Consider the following 22,512-nt stretch of genomic DNA (forward strand, 5'->3'; position numbering starts at 1 on the left):
GTAATACTGGAAACATTTGAAATTTGTTCAAGCCTCTATGGGAAGGCAACACAGACTGCTCCTGTACCTTTGTCTCCAGCATGGAACCGCAGCTGGCAAACAAATGGGCGCCACCACAGCTTTTATATGATTGCCATTATGCAGCCCAGGACTCTCCTGGTCCCTGGACAGGCAGGGTAACACGAGAGATGAGAGAGATTCACCCCCTCTCTTAAAGCCAATAATAGCAACAAGGATCCCCTTCCACTCAGGAAAAAATGGAGTTGGAGCACATGACCTGCCTCTCTTGAGGCATGCCATTTGATAGCAAAAAGCTTGGTTTTCTTACCCACTCAAAAGGGCTAGAGTGGCACTGGAGTTACAAACGTTTGACCTCACTGGGATTTCCTGGCTGTGCCATTTGGTCTTCTCTTCCTTCTATACACTGCACCCATTCCCAAGCAGTGTGTTAAACGAAAGATAATTAATCTCTGCCAGAGTGGTTACTTTGGGTTCTCACACTGCAAAGACAAACCTCATTCTCATAATGTCTACCCTGACACTTAGGGTCAACATAAGGGTTATTCACTGCCAGCCAGAGCTGTATGAATTAGATTTTCCTTCTCTGTGCAGTCTGCACCAAAACCATCTGCTCTGTACTGTTTGATAGTGGCTTAAGGTCTGCACTGAAGCTTGAATATTTTTAGGAACTTTCTTAGGAACCACTTGCCTCTTGTGTGAGGCCACAGGGAGAGGTACAAAAGGGCTGGAGTCAGAATTTGGGGGTTGCAACTGGTGGAGTTCCAGGGCAGAGAAGCTTAGGGGCTCTGGAGAGCAGAGCAACTCAGGCAGTGACCCCATGGAACAAATACCAGTCTGTTACACTGTAGGAGGGACTCTGGACTTTTCAGTGAGGCTGGACTGAGCAGGACTGGTCAGGTGCAAAGACAGAGCATGCCAGAATTGATTTTTCTTTTAACATAGCATGCTTCTGTCATGCAGTATTTTTTCCGTCTAGCCTCAGGGACTAGGTTGCCTGTCAGGCCTAAGCACATGAGCTTTTTACTGTCATGGATTTCAGCAAGAAGCTAGAGGTTTACATCACATGTTGAATTTGAGCTTTATACCCTGGCATTTGGATTAGATGTTTAAAAATAAAATATCCTTTTATTTGTGTGCAAAAGCTCCCTCTTCCCTGTGTTGCGTCAGAGCAGCTGTTGTGCTCTCCTTTTTTCTTTCTGGGACTGTCTGTGACAGTCACCAGCCATCCTTCTATTTACAGTCATTACCGCAAGGAAATTGGAAACTGCAGCTACTGGGACATGATTATCTTCTCTTTCATGTCAGGTTTGTCTTTTACTGTGACACAGCAAAAGAAATGTTTGTACAGCTAATAAAACATTTATCTAGAGATAAACAGAAATGCCATATCCTGGTTGAGTGAGCTGCTGATGTAGAGCTAATGTAGGACAGGTTTACTAGCAATAGTGATACAGACGGGCTGACAGAAGGGGACTATCTCTGCCTCCCCCTGCCCACAGCAATACCCACAGCCCCTCCGTAATCAGAAATGGGGAAGCATCCAGAGTAATAGCAGCAAGATTTAGATAAGAATCCTGAAGCAAGCAGAGGTTGGCGTCTTTGTCGGCCTCTAGGAAAAAGACAGTCTTGTGAAATGTTTAGTCAAAGGCTTATAGCACTTGCCAAGGCTCTTGACTAAACAACAGTCTAGTTAGGTGTCCTTCTTCAGTTCGGTGATCGAAGTGATGAAATAATACCTAATAAGTCAGCACTGTGCAATCCTTGCTTTATGAAAATAACAATACACAATTGTATTTTTGTCACTGAAGAATATGAAGAATTAAATGAAAGAGACATAACTCAGTCGGTGCAATGAACTGTTTTGAACAGTGTGTGCTATAGCCCTGTCTGTCCCACAGGGATTGGTGTTTCATTGTACTTTTTTAGCTTGTTGAATTCACAAACCACACAAACATACAATGTAGAAAATATGTGAGAAACAGAGCCCAAACCCCTCATTTGCTAAAAGTGCCTTTTATTTTGAGCTTATAATTTTAATCTTAAAAATATATTTTTGATGGCACACAGCCTCAGAATCAGCACCTTTGCATTTACAAACTACAGAGAATGCCTGTCAATTTGTTTCCCTAATTCTGACTTTTAAATCACACAGAAAATCTTACTCTTTGTTCCTGTTTTCTATGAAAGGCTTAACAGCACATTGCTGCAACAAGATTGCATGTTATGAGGATTCCATTCACAAAATAGATTTACAGCACATTAAATATTGATTTAGTACTTTAATCATAAATGAAAACTATTATGAAAATGCCTATATAAATACACAGTGCAGCTTTTGTGATATGCTACCCTTTCTTGGTTTTTGTTCATTTACACTCCAGTTCACAAGAGCATCATTAGTGCAAATTAATGAGATTTTACTGTACAGTTATCTTGTAGCAAGCTCTTAGATATATTTCAACTGATTGAGGCCAATGTAATGAGTTAATTTTCAGCATCTGGTTTGGTGAGAGGTTTCTCAAGCTCTTCTACAGGGTTAGATTTCTTCTGGCTTGGAATAGCAGGAAGGACACGGCTTGGTTTCAGAGGCTCTCCTGATAGACCAGGCATGAGAGAATAGAGCAAATGACTCTGAGAATGTCCTCTTTTCTGGGATCTGGAGGTTGGCGCTGGTGGGAGAATAACTGCACCAGTCCTTAGGGAATTTAAAGGCAGGGACTTAAACTTCTTAGCACCCTGAGATGGTAGCTGAACTAGAGGAAAAAGAAAAAGAGAGAAAGAGTGCACAGAAAGTGAAAAGCATGACATTTTTACAAATGAGTTTGCTACTTCCTTTGAACTGTTGTTTGTTTGTATTGGGTTGTGTGTACTCAAACCTGCATTTGAAAAATGTGAGTAAAAAAAAAGAGTAAAAAAGTTGCTAAAGCATGGTAGGGCTAATCTTCAGCTGCCCTGTTGGAGGGACAACACGGCAGGGCATAAGCAATCCGGGAGGTTCCTGGAATGCGTGAAGATGATAACTTCCTTCTCCAAGTGGTAGAGGAGCCAACAAGGAGAGGTGCTATGCTGGACCTTGTTCTCACCAACAAGGAGGGTCTGGTGGGGAATGTGAAGCTCAAGGGCAGCCTGGGCTGCAGTGACCACGAAATGGTGGAGTTCAAGAAGATCCTTAGGGCACGGAGGAAGGCGCACAGCAAGCTCACTCCCCTGGACTTCAGGAGAGCAGACTTTGGCCTCTTAAGTGATCTGCTTGGTAGAGTGCCATGGGACAAAGCCCTGGAGGGAAGAGGGGCCCAAGAAAGCTGGGTAATATTCAAGGATCACCTCCTTCAAGCTCAGGAGCGATACATCCCAACAAAGAGGAAGTCAGGCAAAAACGCCAGGAGGCCTGCATGGATGAACAAGGAGCTCCTGGGCAAACTCAAACACAAAAAGGAAGCCTACAGAGGGTAGAAGCAAGGACAGGTAGCCTGAAAGAAATACAGAGAAATTGTCCGAGCAGCCAGGGATCAGGTTAGGAAAGCTAAAGCCCTGATAGAATTAAATCTGGCCGGGGACATCAAGGGCATCAAGAAAAGATTCTGTAGGTACGTTGGGGATAAAAGGAAGACGAGGGAAAATGTGGGCCCTCTCCGGAACAAAACGGGAGACCTGGTTACCTGGGATACAGAGAAGGCGGAGGTACTCGATGACTTTTTTGCCTCGGTCTTCACTGGCAAGTGCTCGAGCCTCACCGCCCAAGCCACAGAAGGCAAAGGCGGGGACTGGGAGAATGAAGAGCCACCCACTGTGGGCGAACATCAGGTTCGAGACCATCTAAGGCACCTGAAGGTGCACAAGTCCATGGGACCCGATGAGATCCATCCGCGGGTCCTGAAGGAACTGGCGGATGAAGTTGCCAAGCCACTTTCCATGATATTCGAAAAGACATGGCAGTCGGGTGAAGTCTCTGGTGACTGGAAAAAGGGAAACATCGCACCCATTTTTAAGAAGGGTAGAAAGGAGGACCTTGGGAACTACCGACCTGGCAGCCTCACCTCTGTGCCTGGGAAGATCATGGAACAGATCCTCCCAGAAGCTATGCTAAGGCACACGGAGGACAGGGAGGTGATTCGAGACAGCCAGCATGGCTTCACCAAGGGCAGGTCTTGCCTGACCATCCTAGTGGCTTTCTGTGATGGAGTGACTACATCAGTAGACAAGGGAAGAGCTACAGATGTCATCTATCTGGGCTTCTGTAAGGCCTTTAACATGGTCCCCCACAACATCCTTCTCTCTAAATTGGAGAGAGAAGGATTTGATGGATTGACTGTTCAATGGATGAGGAGTTGGTTGGATGGTCACATCCAGAGGGTAGTGGTCAACGGCTCAATGTCCAGATGGAGATCAGTGATGAGTAGTGTCCCTCAGGGGTCCATATTGGGACCAGTACTGTTGTAATATCTTCATCAATGCCATAGACAGTGGGATCAAGTGCACCCTCAGCAAGTTTGCAGATGACACCAAGCTGAGTGGTGCGGTCGACATGCCAGAGGGATGGGATGCCATCCAGAGGGACCTGGACAAGCTCAAGAAGTGGGCCTGTGTGAACCTCATGAGGATTAACAAGGCCAAGTGCAAGGTCCTGTACCTGGGTCGGGGCAACCCCCAGTATCAACATAGGCTGGGGGATGAGGGGATTGAAAGCAGCCCTGCCGAGAAGGACTTGGGGGTACTGGTGGAGGAAAAGCTGGACATGAGCCAGCAATGTGCGCTCACAACCCAGAAGGCCAGTCGTGTCCTGGGCTGCATCAAAAGCAGCGTGGCCAGCAGGTCGAGGGAGGGGATTCTGCCCCTCTACTCCTCTCTGGTGAGACCCCACCTGGAGTACTGCGTCCAGCTCTGGAGCCCTCAGCATAAGAAAGACACAGACCTGTTGGAGCGAGTCCAGAAGAGGGCCACGGAAATGATCAGGGGGATGGAACACCTCTCCTATGAAGACAGGCTGAGAGAGTTGGGGTTGTTCAGCCTAGAGAAGTAAAGGCTTTGGGGAGACCTTATTGCAGCCTATCAGTACTTAAAGGGGGCTTATAAGAAAGATGGGGACAGACTTTTTAGCAGGGCCTGTTGCAACAGGACAAGGGGGAATGGCTTTAAACTAAAGGGGGGTAGATTGAGACTAGATCTAAGGAAGAAATTTTTTACGCTGAGGGTGGTGAAACACTGGCACAGGTTGCCCAGAGAGGTGGTGGATGCCCCATCCCTGGAAACATTCCAGGTCAGGTTGGACGGGGCTCTGAGCAACCTGATCTAGTTGAAGATGTCCCTGCCCACGGCAGGGGGGTTGGACTAGATGACCTTTAGAGGTCCCTTCCAATCCAAACTATTCTATGATTCTATGATTCTATAACTCCAGTGTTAAGCAATTTACTTTGTGTTTGGTGATCAATAAGACTTGATAAGTTCAAAGGTTTACCTTTGATAAGCAGAGAATCTATAGTTTGTCTGAAGGAGACTTGGTCTGTTTGGAGAGATTTCCACAAGACATTTTTTCATCAAAAACCACAGGCTGACTGAAACAGAAATGTTCCATGGGAATGTATTATTTTTAACAAATTCTATGTGGTTTAGAGGATGCTCTATTACCCAGGGTAAATTCCTATCAAAATCTTAGGAAGATGAAATGGAAGAACGTAGGACACTGTGTCTGGGTTGCTCTAGGCACAGTTAATCATGAAGATAGGTCCACACGTGCTCTGCAAGTCACAGACCACAAAAGTAGCCCATTACCCTGTAGCACACTACTACCCACACTGAAACACAAGAGCCACAGCTGTTTTACATCTTGTGTGTGTCGGCGGTCTTGTAAGAAACTGTGGATTTAGATCATATTCAATCTCCACCTTATACTCAGCAGCGTAACATTGTTTGTGCTTTAAAGTTAATATAGTTCTGTATCTTCTCTAAATTGAAATCCTCAAGCTCCTTCATTCAGGCAACTCACTAACTAATTTCCTAATTTTTTAAAAGAAGACTTCAAAACCGTAATTGCAGACCTATTTTTCTCTGCCTTGGAATTAAAAGCTCTGCCCAGCTTTTAATTTAATTCTCCATTTTATTCACAAGCTCTTTGTATACAAACAGTTCAGGTTTGTCAGTTTAACCATATGAATAGTTCCCTACTGGAGTTAACACCATCTCTGTTTTGGCTACAGAATCTTCCTTGCAATTTTTCACATTAATTTTTTCTTGGTTGCATTCTCATTCCATCTGTGATTTCCCTCCATCTGCATCTGTCGTGATGAATATATGAGAGGCTATCGTTTTCCTCTGAGATGTTCTAGTTTAAGTTTCATCTTACTAGTCATGGCAGCCTCCAAAAGGCCATTTGGATTCTCTGTCTATTTTGCTGGCTTCATCCTTCGAAACTAACCACAAATGCTTCCTAGTGGTCAGGTATTAAAAACTATTTTCTGAGCCAACCACTTGTCCTCAGATTGGTATCATGCTTGTGTCCTGGTTCTTTACATGCAGGAAGAATCCTGGTATAAAGCACTCTGCTCAGAAGGTGACCATCTGAGCCTGTCATTATCATTCCATTTCCTAGTCAACTCCAATGAAAACCTGAGTGTTCATGTTTGCATTTTTCCTGGCAGCCCCTTTGATTATTCCCTTTTCATAATCTCTGACAGGAATTTTCCTGGTGCAGGTTCATGGAAATTCTACAGAAATGAGGAATGGAGAAGAGTATTCTCTCTTAACCCAATGAAAATCTTGTGCAATTCCAGAGAAACATCTGAAGTTAATCTAGTTTTGGACCATTTTAATAGAGGGTAAACTGATAAATGAACTAATTTTTTTTAGAAATAATAAACCATATAATCAACTGGTATGAACTGAGTAACTACTGCAGTCAATGCACCTGTGATAAGCTGGACCTTACAAGTCAATTTTGACGTTAAAAAAAATCCCCAAACCAAGCTAAACGTTCAGCACACGTGAGAAACTTATAGGTAGAATAGTGGATGGAGTTTCTTGAGGGCTGTAGAATAAAAACACAAGAAAAGAGGACTTAAGGAATTTCAAGTCAGTTAACCTAACCTAAAAAATCCTAAATACTTAAAATCCTGCCCACAGTTGGTGTTTCTCAGAAGTGAATCTTTGAACCTATGAAGTCTGCCTGCTCATCAAGCAACATCAAAAAGAATAACTGGGACATGGGCGGTGTGGATGCAGGAGAAGAGAGGAATTATGTAGTTTTAATAAGGAAGGATTATTAACTTTGTCACAAATTTAAAAAAAAAAAAAAGGTAGATTCATTACTATAATGTGGACACACACGTGATGAAAAAAAGGCACTCAAGGTGTAATTTCCGGAGAACAAGTTTACAATGCAAAATGACCTTGATAAATTGGAGAAACAGTAAGAAATTCAGATAATGAAACTCAGCAAAGGCAAATGTAAACCACTACACTTAGGGAAAACAAACAAACAAACAAATCCCAAACCACCAAAAGTCCAAATGCAAGATGGGGAGTAACTGGCTAGGGGAGTAACAGTCCTGCAGGTAACTGGGGACACAGACTGTGCCCGAGTCAGAAATATATTGAAGAAGTTCAAGCAGAAACCCTGCAGCTTCTGTGCCTCGGCAAAGCAGAAGCACACAAGTCTTGTCATGCAAGCCCTCTGTGTCTGTAGATTTACACAGTATATAATTAATAAGTCAGAAATTCTCCCTGTTAAAAACAAATGTTACCTCTCTAATGTCTGCAGTGGGCACTGAAAAAGCTTTGCATCTATGTATTTTTTTACTATATACATTGTGCAAAAGAGGCTGAAGTTCTCCTTGCCATATTCCCTTGTACCATATGCCATATACTCATTTCATCATTCATTATTTATTTATCAGGAGCGGTAATTCTCTAAGACTCACCAGGTATCTATTTTGGGCAAAGCAGAATCTTTATAGAGAGGATTTAAAAAATTGGTAGATTCTTTTTTTCTTTGCATGCTAATTTCAGTACAATTCAAGTTGTGATGGCCTGAGCAGACAGTGTTTACTAAAGCTACCTGGCCTTTGGCAATGTAGTGTAATTCACACGTCATATTCAAGGTTCATTCATGTTCAGAAGTTCAGGAAATCGCTTAGTTCTCCTTTGCATGAAAAACCCCCAAACATTAATACTTTGCTTTAGTTCACATTGAATTTGTGTGAATCAGGCAGGGCTAAATACAATAAATGAGCTCATTTGTTTTCTGGCACATTATAGAATGCTTTGAGTTCATTGAAATTTTGTTGTGTAAACCAAATGCATATTGAGAGGCACACTTGTTTCCCTCTTTGGAACATAGGCATACATTCATGCATTCAAAGTTTACACCTGTGTAAAATATCTCCAGAACACTTTATGTACTAGATAAGCCCTTAATGATAGGTTTAAGTAGGGCAAAAGCAGTGTAGTTTAACTACACCCCCATGACCAGGTAGCCATCACAATCCCATGCTCATTCAAAGAAGTAAAAACCAGCATCCAAACATCAATGCTTTCCACCTAGTCCTACATACTGTACTCAGTTTAGGACATTTGATAAGAATTTCAGGACTGGTACATGGATGGCTTTGAAATAATACATCTAATGACTGCTATTAGTTTATGATGTATTGAAACACACGAGCCTGGACCCAGCACTGGGGTCTGTGAGAGACAGAACCCTTAAGGCTGGTTGCCATACATCCAGAAGCTATATACAGCAAAAGCACCAGTAATTATTCATGTTCAGAGGGCAGAGTCAGCTACCAAGGACCTAGTGATACAATAAGAACTACTAATTCAGGAAGCCATTTCCACTCAGTAGTGACTCTCAAGTGGCTGTTATTACAAACTGCAGAGGCAAGAATAAGGCTGTCAGGGAGGCATTGCCCAAGAAGTATGTACTCCAGCAGAAGGGATGGCTCTTAGACTCTCTTCCTTTTGCAAGCAGTGGACCATGGTGGCCCTCTGCAGAGAGGAGGGTGCTTTGTGGAATCCTTTGCTGTTAACTTGCGAAAGAAGAAACTTCAAATCATAAGGATTAACAGCAAAAACAGCCATTGATCCCCAGAAAATATTAAATGACCTGCAGAAATAGATCTTTTTTTTTTGTTTGTTCAACAAATAATAACCTCATTATGGCTTCAGTCCTTCTATGCCACATGAAGAAATAAGAGCAGCAGAGAATTCTCTAGAAGCCCCATATTTGTTTGGAAAATTATTTTGGCATTGTGTAAGCAGTGTGTGATAGTTGTAAGCCTTTTTTCCAGGGGTCCTTGGGAGAGTCTGTGATGAGACAGAAAGAGTATGCTGGGGGTGGAACAGCAGCATGCAGAATAACAGAGAAGCCAGGCTGTGCTGAGGCTACTCAAGAAGCCATGTGAAGGACCTCTTTGGCCCTGGGAACATCTGGAGGGTGTAGTTTATAAACTGGTTTAAAGTCACTGAAGTACTCTTTCCCTAGGCTACTGTTTCATTCCTATTATCCTCTTCCTAACTTGTATTTTTAAATGTTTTTGCTTAGAGATTAAAGCATCTCTTCCTTTTTTTCATCGCCCTTCCTTTTTTTGGGAGATGTTTCTTCTTTCTGTTAATCTCTGAGTAGTTTCAGTTCTCTTTCTAATTTGTGCTTATTTTATTGTCCTAGCTCCCTGGTTGCTTTTTTTTTTTTTTTCCACTGGCTTTGTTGCATGTTTTTAACACACATCTTGTGTAACAAAAATATTAGAGAAACACAAATCTTTATATTCAAACTTTGTTGCTGGAGCCATTTGCCTGGATAAAGGCTGTGTCCAGAACAGTAATATTTTTAGGGCTGGAGGGAGGATGAGTGAAATCTTGGCTCTGAAACAGTTATTTGGAAAGCTCCAGGATCAAATGTGTCATTTGTGTTAACAAAGAAGAAATGTAATCTATTTTGCAAATAACTTGGCTTTTCTGTTACTGGCTTGAACTGATGTTCAAGCAGTAATGGCACCTAGATAAATGTGCTGTGTTAGTTAATGAAACCATGATTATTAACTGTGATAATTGTATCTTATTTGTAAAACAGTTTTTGGCATGAGACTAGAACTAAAATCCTGGCTGTTTGTATGAATTACTGCAAGAACACCAGTGATTATGAAATATTTTTTTTTTGGATTTTGCTTACAACTATGTTTTAACTAGAAGGCACAGAGAACATTAGTAGAAAGCTTAAAATAGAAGACTTTGAGCTGGGGTTTTGAAAGCAGTTAGATTATTTATTTCCTCTGAGCAGGCAGAGAATACCACCTCAGTATTCCACATAGCTCTACTTTTCTTCTTCCTCTCTTATTTACTGTGCAGCAGCAGTGCAGGATTCTGCATTTCCCCTACCCAGTCTGATGTTCCCTATAAAGCTACCTCTGCTGTTTCGTTTTTAGTAATATTGTTATAGCTGCAGAATTGCTTCTGAAACTCAGATCATAAGAGGCAATGAATCTTAAATTTAGCTCTGAAATGTGAATGCTTTAGGACCTGGCTGATCTTCAGGATGACAAATAGTAAACTGCAAATTGTCATCCAAAATACATCTGGGGATTTGCGCTTAGTGGAGCACAAGAATGTGAGGGCAGGATACTGCTGGGAGTAGGGCAGTATGTGAAGAGCACCCCAGTCGCTGGCTGGATCCAGCCTGGGACACTCACTAAGTCTTGACACTCTGCTGGGGCTGTGGGAGCAGGGTGAGGCTTTCCCTGCTCTTTGGGACCTTGCTTCTTACTGCCTTGGGAATGAGGAGCTGGCTGAAAGTGCAGAGAAAAAAAAGGCTGCTGCTCTCTCGATCCCTTTATTTTAGCTCCTGTGTTACAGAAGCTACCTAAACCAGTTGCTGTTAGAATGAGAGGAACGAATGATTCCCGTCCTCATGTAAAAGCTAGTCTATCTGCTGTGCTTAAGACAGAGGGAGATAGAACATCTTTTCACCTATGTAACGTTCAGAAAACAACAAAGTTTTTGGAAACCTGATGATCTTGTTCTAATCCTCTTCCCTTTAATTTTTGCTAGCAAAAGGACACAAAAATCAGTGTCATGATATTTTTCATGCTGTCTGCAGAAGAGTCATTCCTTATCCTGGCTTTCATCTCACATATCCAACCTTTCTCTGCCATGCAGTCATTAGGCTGTTGTCATCCATCTCTTTACATCCTGTAAGTCATGTTACATCATGTCCTGCTCCCTATAAAAAGCTACCACAGTCATACAGGCATATGCAACTGAGAGTGAAATTGAGAGTGAAAAATCCTGTGTCTGTGAGAATTCCAGTCACCTCTGCTCTGGAAAACAAATGTAGAACCAAACTCTCCTCTGTATTGACGAACATCGCTTCTGCTAGGCCAACTCGATGAAACTCATTGGAGAAAAGGGTTGGGACGAGCAGCACAAAGTCCAGCTGGAGGTGGGCCAGTCACTAGTGGAATACCCCAGGAGTTGATACTGGGGCTAATATTATTTAATGTCTTCATTAGTGACTTGGACAATGGGGCAGAGTGCACCTTCTGCAAGTTTGCAAATGATATGAAACTGGGAGGAGCGGCTGATAGAGCAGATGTGTGTGCTGCCATTCAGAGACCTTGACAGGCTGGAGAAATGGACAGACAAGACTCTTACAAAGGGAAATGTGAAGTCCTGCACCTGGGGAGGAATAACTCCCTGCACCAATACATGCTGAGGATTAAACAGCTGAAAAGGAACTTGTCAGAAAGGGACCTGGGGGCCCTGATAGACAACAAGCTGAACATGAGCCAGCAATGTGCCCTTGCGGCAAAGACAGCCAACAGCATCCAGGGCTGCATTAGGGAAAGTGTTGCCAGCAGACTGTGGGAGGTGATCCTTCCCCTCTACTCAGCACTGGTGAGACACATCTGGAGTGCTGTGTCCAGTTCTGGGGCTCCCAGTACACGAGAGACATGGACATACTGGAGCAAGTCCAACGAAGGGTGATGGAGATGATTAAGGGATTAGAGTGTCCAGCCTCAAAGGGGAGGCTGAAAGAGCTGGGACTGTTCAGCCTTGAGAAGAGAAGGCAGCTCAGGGGATCTTGTCAATATGTATAAATGCCTGACTGGGGGGAGTAATGAAGAGGGACACAGACTCTTCTCAGTGGTGTCCTATGAAGGGAAAAGAGTCAATGGACACAAATAAGTAAGAAGAAACTTTTTTACTCTGAGGGTGGTCAAACACTGGAACAGGTTGCCCAGAGAAGTTGTGTAGTCCGCATCCTTAGAGGTATTTAAAACCTAACTGGATGTGATCCTGAGCAACCTGCTGTGGGTGACCTCTCTATGGACAGGGGGGTTAGACTAGACAATCTCCAAAGGTGCTTTCCAACGTCAGCCATTCTATGATGCTGTGAAAAAGGAACATGAAACCTCTCTTAAGCTGTCAGACGCCAGTGATGGAGGCACACAGTATGATACCGTAACTGAGACTTGCCCATACTTACTTTTGTGAGCACAGTTGGGTATGGGAGCTAGGCTGTTCCGTACAGGAGTAAGATTTTTTATTTTGGGTTGGTCTATGGACATCTGTTGAAAATTTTTACCTGTGAAAGAAAAAGATAATCTGTTACCGTATGAAAATAATGGTACACTGTAGATCTCTGGCTTCTAGTAAAAAAGAAAACTTAGGAATTCTCAGAAATATGTAATAACAAGAAACCACCAACTGAAAAAACCTGTTGCTTTGTTCTCTTTACATTCATTAAAAACAGTGACTGATTTAATATAACCTTCATGTGTACCCTTATCACTTTCTCTCATATAATATAGTAATTGGTCTTAAAACAGGCACAGTCCAGTAGCTAGGTTGATGTAAGAATATTTGGACACTAAATTTGTAGAAATATTCAACTAGATGGATTTGATTTCAGAACTGAAGCTTTAGTTTGCAAATTTTTTTAATAGGGCCTCAGCCTTTCTAAGTACTAGAACACAAATGGAGTTCAACTGCTGGTTGGAAAATGAGACTGGTGGAAGTCTATCAGCAGTAAAGATGAGCTTTGAGAGGGTTTTGCTGCAGATGAGAACATAGCGGAACTGATATAAACTGATACTGATTTATTATTAAACTATGTTTATGACAATTTCATTTTTACCAAAAAGAATAGATACTGGAAAATGAAAGGTTAATTGGCTAACTGTGGCATTTCACTGGCTAAGATTAAAGTCAACTTTGGTCTAGTACTATTAAAAAAGATAGTATGTTAGATGATGAAATGCATTTTGCTACATAAATGACACATCAAATATTATTTAAAAAGTAGAAACTCAAGCACCAAATCAACATTTTCCCCAGATCCTTTTCCTGTGTTGATCTTATTCTGTGATGCGTGAGTCCCTCAAATTTTTATTTTTTGTAATCCCCATATCTGAGATGAGCCTTGTAAAGAGTTTTGAGCTGTCTTGCCAAACAGCTGCTCATCCAGCATGGCATTGCAACATAGCTCATTGCAGAGCAAGCATATGCTCTGTCGGCAGAGAGACGAGGGGGGACACAGGCTGGATGTAGCAGGACATCTTAAGCGATAGGAAGAAATGGAATGATATAAATTGCCTTTGTGGCTTTGTAGTTGGTACTTGAAAATACCTATGTATTCCTGGGCTGTGCAAGATAAAGCTATGGAAAAATAGTTGTAGAACAGTTTCCTAGAGGTGCACTGAAGTAGTTGTCTGGCTGCTGTAACTATGTTACTGACTAAATGAATTCTGTGTGAAAGGAGCTAAAGTGGTGTTTATCAGACAAACCCCGATGTTATAGTGCAGCCTTCAGCACAGCATGGAGCAAGATTCTGGTCCAAAGACCACAGCAGTTGGTAGACATTGGATCAATCTACTGGATCCTGTGGGTAAAGCTGATGTGTATTGGGCTAAAGCACAAAGAATCTCTTATGGATGACCCATGTCTGATAGAAACAGACTTTGGTTTCCTTTTCCCATGTTTTACTCTTTATTTAGTCTTTAACACTTCTCCAGGGTGATGAAAAAGTGGATGTAAAAGTTGGTAAATTTATTCTCTAGACATCACATCCACTGTGCACAAAGAAATAAATATATCAATTCCAAAATAGCAGATAATCAAGCCTGCTGCTCCCATTAGTGCAATTCGAGTTATGTTGGTTTCAGTGATGCTTATGCTGAGAACTAATGGCTTATTATGTATGTACCATTATGGCTTTGATGATGGGAGGTTGTTTTTTCTATCAGGAGATATGTTTATTTCATAAATGGGGATATCTGGCAGCAAAACAACAGTACAAATGTTTGTGTCATGTTTGCAAGGCTGATATGAATGCTTGGAAAAGAATCCTTATCTAAAAGTTCTGGCATCAAGTGGAAGTATTCTTCTGCTCTTCCTTTCTGTCTGCTCCACATAACAGCAGAGAAAAAAGTTTTTCTTTCTTTAAGACATCATTTTTGTCATCCCCAAGAGCATATTTATGATGGCATTTACTTTTGAATGAAATGGAAAGGAGGCAATTTCATTATTATAAAATATGCAGGACTGTTCTGCATTTCATTTTCTGACATTTTTTACAGGTTGTTCTTTGATTTTCCTTTGCATTTAGTTAGGTGAAACACATTGTGGTGTGTTTTGTGGAAAAGTTGTAAACATTATGATGAATGTCCTACTGTAAATCAGTCCTTCAGTTTGAGAAAGATATAGCCACAGTGATCAGCTTTGCTCTACTCTTTCCTGGCCAAGAAGTGCTTCCTGTTGGACTACACCACACTGCTTATGCCAACATAAGCTTAATAATAGCCTATTTTTTGCATTACCTGTTCAAGCAAATAGAAGGTACTGGGCTGCTGTAATAAAACCTGTAATAAAGTATTGCCTTAGACCTGGAAGGTTAGTAATCTAAAAGATGAGTGGGTGATAGGAGGAGGCTGCAGCTGGTTAGAGGGTGCTAAAAGCTGCCTTACATTTGAGACAGGCTTCCTTTTACTCGTATCACTTGGAATTTCTCTACTTACACCATTTTCCCTGTGGAAAGTAGATGGCAGTACATCTTGCAAAAAGAGATGATTGCAAAGCTCATAAATACAAAATGCTTCAGATTGTGGATGCCAGCTCAGCACTGTGGCTGGCAAGCACTCTTGCAATATTGACAGTAGTTTTTGGTATAGTCTATCTTTGCTCTCCCCAGCAGAGGGCAAGACAAAGTAGTTATTCTGAAAGAAACCTGTGGCATGATAGTAAGGTAAGTCTCATTGCTACCCACAGCAACCTCTCCCCTTTGTGTAAGTGTTAAGGCTCAGCTAGTAAACTGACTCATCTTTCATTTCCAGGAGCACAGAGAACAGAACAAAAAACCTCCAAAAATCCCCATCTATGTGCCAGCTGCCTTAGTAGCAGTAAGCACAAAAATTGGCTCTGACTTTAATAAAAGGCATGGTCATCCAAGACAATCAACACTGTGTGTCAGCTGAGAAAATAATTTTCAAATTGAGTTCCCCTGGATTATTGATACCCATAATCCTGCCCTGAATATTCAGTGATTAGGAAATTACATGTAGCCCCCCGAGTCATGACTCAAGAAAGGGAGTATTAACACTTCAGTGTCCTTCAAAGACCAGATGTTGTTTTTTCCCTCAGCTAGGCCTCCTGCAGAAAAAAACCCAAGGAAATATCCTTCCCCAGAGAGAGCTGCCTGCACAGCGCTGCCGGCTGGGCTGGAGCCAGGCTTACTTTGCTTCTGATCCCTGTAAATCCTGCAGGCGCAGTGCACTGGAGACCTGGAAGCCCTGGAGCTCATACAGTAAATGCAGTTCTAATTCACAGCAAGTCAGGTGGCTTTAATTACAGGGGCAGACAGATTTAAACCACACACATAGGCATGAAGAGGGATAAGCAGATCTTTTTATCATGAAGAAATGTTAGACAGTATCTGGGTTGTGCAATGTATTCCAGACACTCTCTGCCTCCTTACAAGCTTTTAATTCACATGCTTCAGTGGAAGTCCTTTTTGCCAGCTACAGGAATCTTTTTATTGTTGGAAAGTTTTGTTAAAGGGAGCTGGTACAGAGAGAACTGGGCTTAAGGCAGACTCAGGCTTTTTTTTCTCTGAGGGAGATAAAATGTCAGAGATAAAATGACTTACTCTTCCTTTGGACATGCAAAGGCAGCTCCATTGTAACAATTAGAAGATTTCCTATAATTGATATGATTTTGCCCTCATTCATGCATGTAGACTGCTGGTTCTATACTGAGTCCCTGTGCAGATCATGGAGCACTGAGTGGATGCACAGGGTCCATCCTGATTAAGCTGGTTGCAGCTTTTTGTCATAGCATGTTCATAGAAAACCACCTGTCCTTCTGTCCAGAGCAAACAAGGATTTAACCATACAGTATTCTACAGTCTTAAGAAAAATCTATAATCACATTTTAAATAACATGGTAGTTACTTCCACATAAAATGTATTCATAGTCTAGCTAATTCCACCAAGAAATGTTTCCCCATAGTTGTCCTCGGGTTTGGTTTATCCAGTTTGAGTTCATTCCTCCTCCTCCTGTCAACATGAATGATCGCAAATATCTCAGCCTCACTGTACCCTATCATATTTAGGTTGTAAAGAAGCCCTGCAGGTTTTCTTGTCTTCCATATGTGAGCTGAACCTTGCAGAGTTTGGTGTAGAAAGAGTCGTGCTGGAGCAATCCTTGCTAGCCATGTGGAGTTTTGGGTTTTTATGGTTGAGTGAATAGCTGAAAAGTGCACAGTAAAAAGTAGTGACACGTATAGACCAGGTCTATCAAGCTTTCAGGAATGTAGCCTGATGTTCAGGAAGTGGAACTTTTTGAATAGCTCCTTTTTACCCTGAAAAACTATTTCCAGCCTTTATTTGCACAACGTAGAATGACCTGTCATTCTGAAATTGGCATGCCTACTCTCATTATTAGAGATGTGAACAAATATTTGCTATTTTATAGATCCCTTCGCTTAGGAGTCAGTACAGTTTGCACTATCATGCAAGCTCAGATAGTGACCTGACCTAACTGAGGGTTCTTCTCAGACAGGGTTTCTGTTCACTCATCTTTCCACTGGAAGATAACGGCTCATGTCCTGTTGGGGCGAGGGTGGATTAACTTATTGTGTAATGTTTACTCCTTGTAATGGTGTACTGGTAAGTTTGGGGATTGTTTTTGCTTGCTTCATTTTCAGTTGGATATTACAGTGGTTGGAAGGCATGCTAGATGTGTTTAATTTTGGCATGGGACTAATCCCAAAGGAGATGAAACTGGAGACACCGATATATTGAAGTAAACTCCAGCATGCAGGCCAGCCAGCCAGATTCATTTAAACATGGATGTGAGTCAAACAAAGTACGAGATCCCAAATCCTGCCAAACCCTGGTTTTGAGTTTACTTCAGAATTCTGATGCTCTGCTTCATTACTGTTGTATTACAGTTTCCAAACCACAACATAAAAGCATTTACTCTGTCTCTGTAAATTTAGCAACCTGAATTCAGCTTTGGAGAAACTGTAAGAACAGCACATTAGACCAAAGAGCTGGCACTCAGCATGGGAGGAGTGGGAAGGGGTGACACTACAGCCTGAAGTCAGAATATGTCTATAAGGGGAAAGTGGCATGGTGCAGAGCCGTCCAACATGGCACACATGGACTTACCTGGTTGGATCCAGAAGCAGCTGTCAGCACAGTTAGAGATTTGAGGGCAGTACTGTTCCCTTGCACGTCTAGTTCCAGGACTAAATGCCGACACAAGACAGCAGACATGGCAGTGGGTGTTAACATGCAATTCACAAAGCACATACGTAATCTGGAGGCACTTACCTTGGTCAGGTACCTTACATGCTTCCTAACTACCTGCTTTTTTGCTTGCTCATCAGACCTACTTAGATCTCTTATTTCCCACACCTAAGTACCTTGCTTCAACTGTCAGCTGATGTCCTGTCCATATGCTATCTGTGACTGCTACTACATACAGGGAGAAGAAACTGAAAAAGACATTAAAGAAATAGAAATGTCATGGGTCAGACTTACCTATTTTTTCTGACTTAGCTTGCCACATCAGTAGAGATTATAGGATTTGGGAGATAGAGAAGAAAGAAATTACCTGATGGAGAACTGGGAAGTGAGGGAAGGCGGGGAGGGCACAAAAGAACATGGTGAGATCTATCAGAGTTTAAGCCATTTATCAGTTTGCCTGAAGGAGTCCTAGTACAGACTTTGTAGGAGAGTAGTTGGTTAGAGTCTGTGTTCCAGGGATCATCCAACAAAGCCTGGCAGCTGCTTCTGTGGCCCAGCAAGTTGTGTTCACTCCTACTCTTTTGAGACTTGCGTGCAAAATGGTGGGTGCTGGTGCTGGAGGAGAAGCTTGACATTGTGCTCTGGGAAGCAGTTAGGAAGGAATTGCCCGCAGTAACTGGGGGGAGGCTCTGGGTTCTGACAGGCAGAAGTCCCTGACACTCTGGTTGCTTCTTTTCTGGTATGAGGTACTTTGTGTCTGTACTCCTTCTTTTAAAGTCAACGGTGGTCACACACTCATCTGGAATGTCTTTGCAGTTTGTGTCCATAATGCAATCAAAAGTGGTGATGATGTCATCTACTTCTGAGGTCTCTTCTCTAGGATATCGGTCTCTACTTCTCTCCTTCTGACTGGTTTTCTGATCATCTTTCTTCTTTTTGCAAGAGAAGATGTGGTTCAGCATACTGAATCGTCCTTCTTTCTTTAGGAGTCTGTTGTTCTGGGAGGGAAACTGATGAAGTGGCTCAGATCTACTGGAAGTACAAATCAAAATATGATATCATCATTGCCAAATAATGAAAAAAATACTGTCTGTGTTAGCCCATGAAATGGGGTATATACTGTTCAGACACATTTGCAGAAAATTAGGAGTCCAAATTTGTAATTAACAAAGACTGAAAATGATACCATGTTACTTCACTCTTTCTTATGGGATTCACTGCCTTACACTCATCTTACTGTAGGCTCAGTGCAGCTATCAGGAAAAAAACCAAACATTCTGGTTTCAGCATCTACCGCTGCAGAATCATTATTCTTAATGGTGAGGCAAGATCCAATAATAACAAGAAGAACATGCTCGGATCTTTAAAACCAAGTAGTCTTTGTATTATGTCATGTTTGGAAAATGGTATTTCTAACAGCACAGTCATTGCTAACACTGTAACAAAGGCACTAGTTCATCATTCCTTTCCCTTTCCCTTTCCCTTTCCCTTTCCCTTTCCCTTTCCCTTTCCCTTTCCCTTTCCCTTTCCCCTTTCCCCTTTCCCATTCCCCTTGCCTTGCTTTGCCTTGCCTTGCCTTGCCTGTACTAAAGAGGCCTGGCATATTTTCAGAAGATCTATCAAGATAATTACCTACAGTGGTGTTGCTGTAGTGATTTTTAGATGAGATTTTGACTAATCAACATTTCAGACCTACTCTGACAGGCAGAGCGCAGGAGGAGGAGGAGGAGGAGGAGAGGTACTGTAACCCATGTCTCACAATTTGTAACACAGGAAATAATACTAACTGCTGACTGGAAAGGAGGAGAAAGCACAAAGAAATGTGATGATAAATGTCTTTATAAGTGCATGCTCTTTACCAGAGTTGAAGAACTGAAATGAATTAAATGACAGTTGCTGAAACATGAGAAATACAAGGAGAGAGGAAGATCATAAGCAATGGTAAAAGAATTATACTTTTTAACAGAAAAAAACCTCAGAATAAGAAGAGACAATCAAGGTAGAGAACTAAGGAAGGCTAGGAAAACACTCCCAAGCCCTTACCCTGAGGATGAAAACCTAAAATTTATTTTATTGTCTATCTGGCAAAGCTGCTTTTGTGTTCAGTCTATCCCTCTGCCTGACTACATGAACACACAGCTAGTGCACAGAGATTTCAAAAAAGTGGAAAGCATATATCTGAGGGCTGAAATTACTCTGTAAGATAAATTTTCTGCACAAAGGTGACTGAGCAAGAGCTATACTCACATCTTCTTGGTTCAGAACCCGCTGCTGATCGGCAGACTAGCACTGTAACGGCAGTGATGAATCTTCAGTAGATGACTAATTCTAACATTGCTATTTTGGTGGAAAACTTGAACTGAGTATTGCATATGAATTGAGGAGACATCACCCAGGGCTCAAACCCTTCAGTAGCATAAAAAAAGCAATAAATTTGTTTTCTAGTTGGTGGCAACATGTGAGCAAGATGTGAACTTTTGCTTTACCTGCTCTCCTGAGACAGCAGCTTGATGCATGCTGTGTGCCCACAGTACATTGCATATGTCAGAGGAGTGTTTTCATTGATGTCTCGAGGGCTGGTGTCTATCCCCAGCTCTAGGAGCGTCTGCACACAGTCAGCTTTCCCTGCTGCTGCAGCCCAGTGCAAAGGCGTCCTACAGAAAAGGGGGAGTATCATTAAAAAAGATGAATAAATTTACTGTTGAAACTATTAATGACATAATGAGGTGTGCTCCTATGCTACTTGTCCAGATTCATGACATCCATTTTAAGGAATTCTTCAGCAACTTATGCCACACTGATGTAGCTGCCAGTGGTGGTAATAAGGCCATAGACTGGCATCTATCTATGTGCATCTATTTAGCTGTAGAGAAAGTAGATATGGGGCTGCAGAATGCCTATACATGCTATATAATAGCATCTCTTCCGCTGCTGGAGTTGCAGCATGGGAGGAGTGCTTGAAGTTTTCAGAGCAGAATTTGAAAAAAATCTTTGTAGTGTCCACTGCAGAGGGACAAGCTCTTCTCATCTTTACACCAAACACAATTGGCAATGCTTGGCTCAGGGCTCTCCATGAAGGTAATAGGAGATGAAGCCTCCCTCAGATGAATGAGAAGCACTGGACACATCTACCAGCCTGTCATTGCCCCTTTGCCAGTTTCTGTGTTCTTTTATGGGCACAGACTGGAGCAGATATAATTGTCTTGAAACTGTGTAGGAGAATCAAACTGATTTTCTGCTTGGCAGAAGATTTGCATCTTGTCTTTGGAAACTTTTGTCCAGTTTCCAAATTGTAATATTTTGCTGTTGTGAAAAATCTGAAAGCACAGAAAACACCATAAGAAAACTGCAAGAATAAAAATAAAATTGACTTTTCTTTGCCTGTTCCTTTGCAATCCCAGTGATTTCAGATGGGTGCAGTCAGAAACACAATAAAATGGAAATCTACTGTGTGTTTATAATGAACAGCTTATCTTTTCCCCTCTTCAAGTGTAATACCTTCTATGGAAATATCTGAGAACATGTAATAGGAGGGCGTGTCTTACTGAGCTCTTAAGTGTAGTTAAACTCCTCCCTTTGCCCTTCTTTCCGTAGAAACACAGCCTTCTCAACTACATTTTACTGATGCTTAGAAACTTCTCCAGGACCCTGTTGGTTTTATTCCTGTTCCATTTTATTGCACTTTTCCATCAAGAATGCTATTATTTTAAGTACCTGAAGGCCTAAGCCAAGAAAACCTTGGGTTTTGCTCCACTGAGCAGGATAATCAATGTGAACAGTCAGTTGGTTCTGTTTGATTAAATAAATTTACAAGCAAAGTTCCAAGGGAGGTAGGTGTGGGGTGAAAAAGAGGAAAGAAGGTGACCCTTCTGCACTTATGATATAGCAATTTCATCCTGGAAGGAGTCAAATGCTTTGTCAGAATGGAAGGTGAAGGTCCTCTGGTCCTATAGGAGTACTGTGTTAGCATCTTAAATGCAACAAGGGAACATTGCCATTTCTTAAATACAAATAACAGCAGGATCCCAGCTTCAAGTTGTAGGATCCTGTTCTATTGTTTTGAAAATAATGTTCACTTTTGATTGAAAGAAGTTAAGTCAAGTGGTGACAAAGTCCTTTCACACATAATCTTATCATTTCCTACCAGAAACACAACGTTAACTAACTTACTACTAGTCAGCTATTATACTAGGTATGATATATATGAGCTGGACTGCTTTGCAGTGTTTCTGAGCAGGCATGGTTCTCTGTAAGTGCAGTTCATTAACTAGGCCATGGCCTGTGAAACAGGAAACACGATTGTAGAATAAACAGAGCTAGTCTCAGGTTAATAGAAAGGAAGCAGCAATTTCAGTTTCAGAGTTTCCATGGTTACCTGTCATCCACATCAAGGGCCTGCAGGTTGCACTCTGGGACTTTAGCCAGCTCACTGATAATATCACTGTAGCCTGCAGCAGCAGCAATGTGCATACATGTTTTGCCATTCTCATCATCGTAGTTTATTATTGATGGTCCCTGGTAGTGGTCCAGAATGATGGAACACAGAATCCTGTTGCCACTCTGGGAGGAAGTTCAGAGAAGAAAAGCATTTTACAATGGAGCTCACACCAAACTGCATTTTGTCTGCTAGAGAAGGCTAAATACAATAATGGTATTTTGTTTTGTGTATACCAGACTCTCCAGGTATGAAAGCCAAAAGCTTCCAATCTCCTGCTGGGAATTTGGTTTGCTTTATGAATTTCCTAGAACACTT

General features: G+C 41.9%; 1 protein-coding gene across 3 annotated transcripts in view; it reads right to left on the minus strand.

Moving 5' to 3' along the window:
- Positions 1–2,263: 2,263 nt before the first annotated feature.
- ANKRD55 (ankyrin repeat domain 55) overlaps positions 2,264–22,512 on the minus strand; it is a 51,904-nt gene continuing 31,655 nt past the window's right edge. For 2 of the 3 annotated variants that reach the window (XM_076362120.1, XM_076362121.1), the window contains 5 exons: positions 22,135–22,319; positions 20,246–20,413; positions 18,127–18,791; positions 12,497–12,595; positions 2,264–2,774 (listed from right to left, as the gene is read on the minus strand). In XM_076362120.1, coding sequence (XP_076218235.1) covers positions 2,506–2,774; positions 12,497–12,595; positions 18,127–18,791; positions 20,246–20,413; positions 22,135–22,319 — 1,386 coding nt within the window. In that variant the 3' untranslated portion in view covers positions 2,264–2,505. The remainder of the gene's footprint in view (positions 2,775–12,496; positions 12,596–18,126; positions 18,792–20,245; positions 20,414–22,134; positions 22,320–22,512) is intronic. The other variant, XM_076362119.1, reaches the window with a different exon arrangement.

The sequence above is a fragment of the Aptenodytes patagonicus genome, chromosome Z (assembly GCF_965638725.1).
Source record: "Aptenodytes patagonicus chromosome Z, bAptPat1.pri.cur, whole genome shotgun sequence".
In the NCBI taxonomy this organism is placed as follows: Eukaryota; Metazoa; Chordata; class Aves; order Sphenisciformes; family Spheniscidae; genus Aptenodytes; species Aptenodytes patagonicus.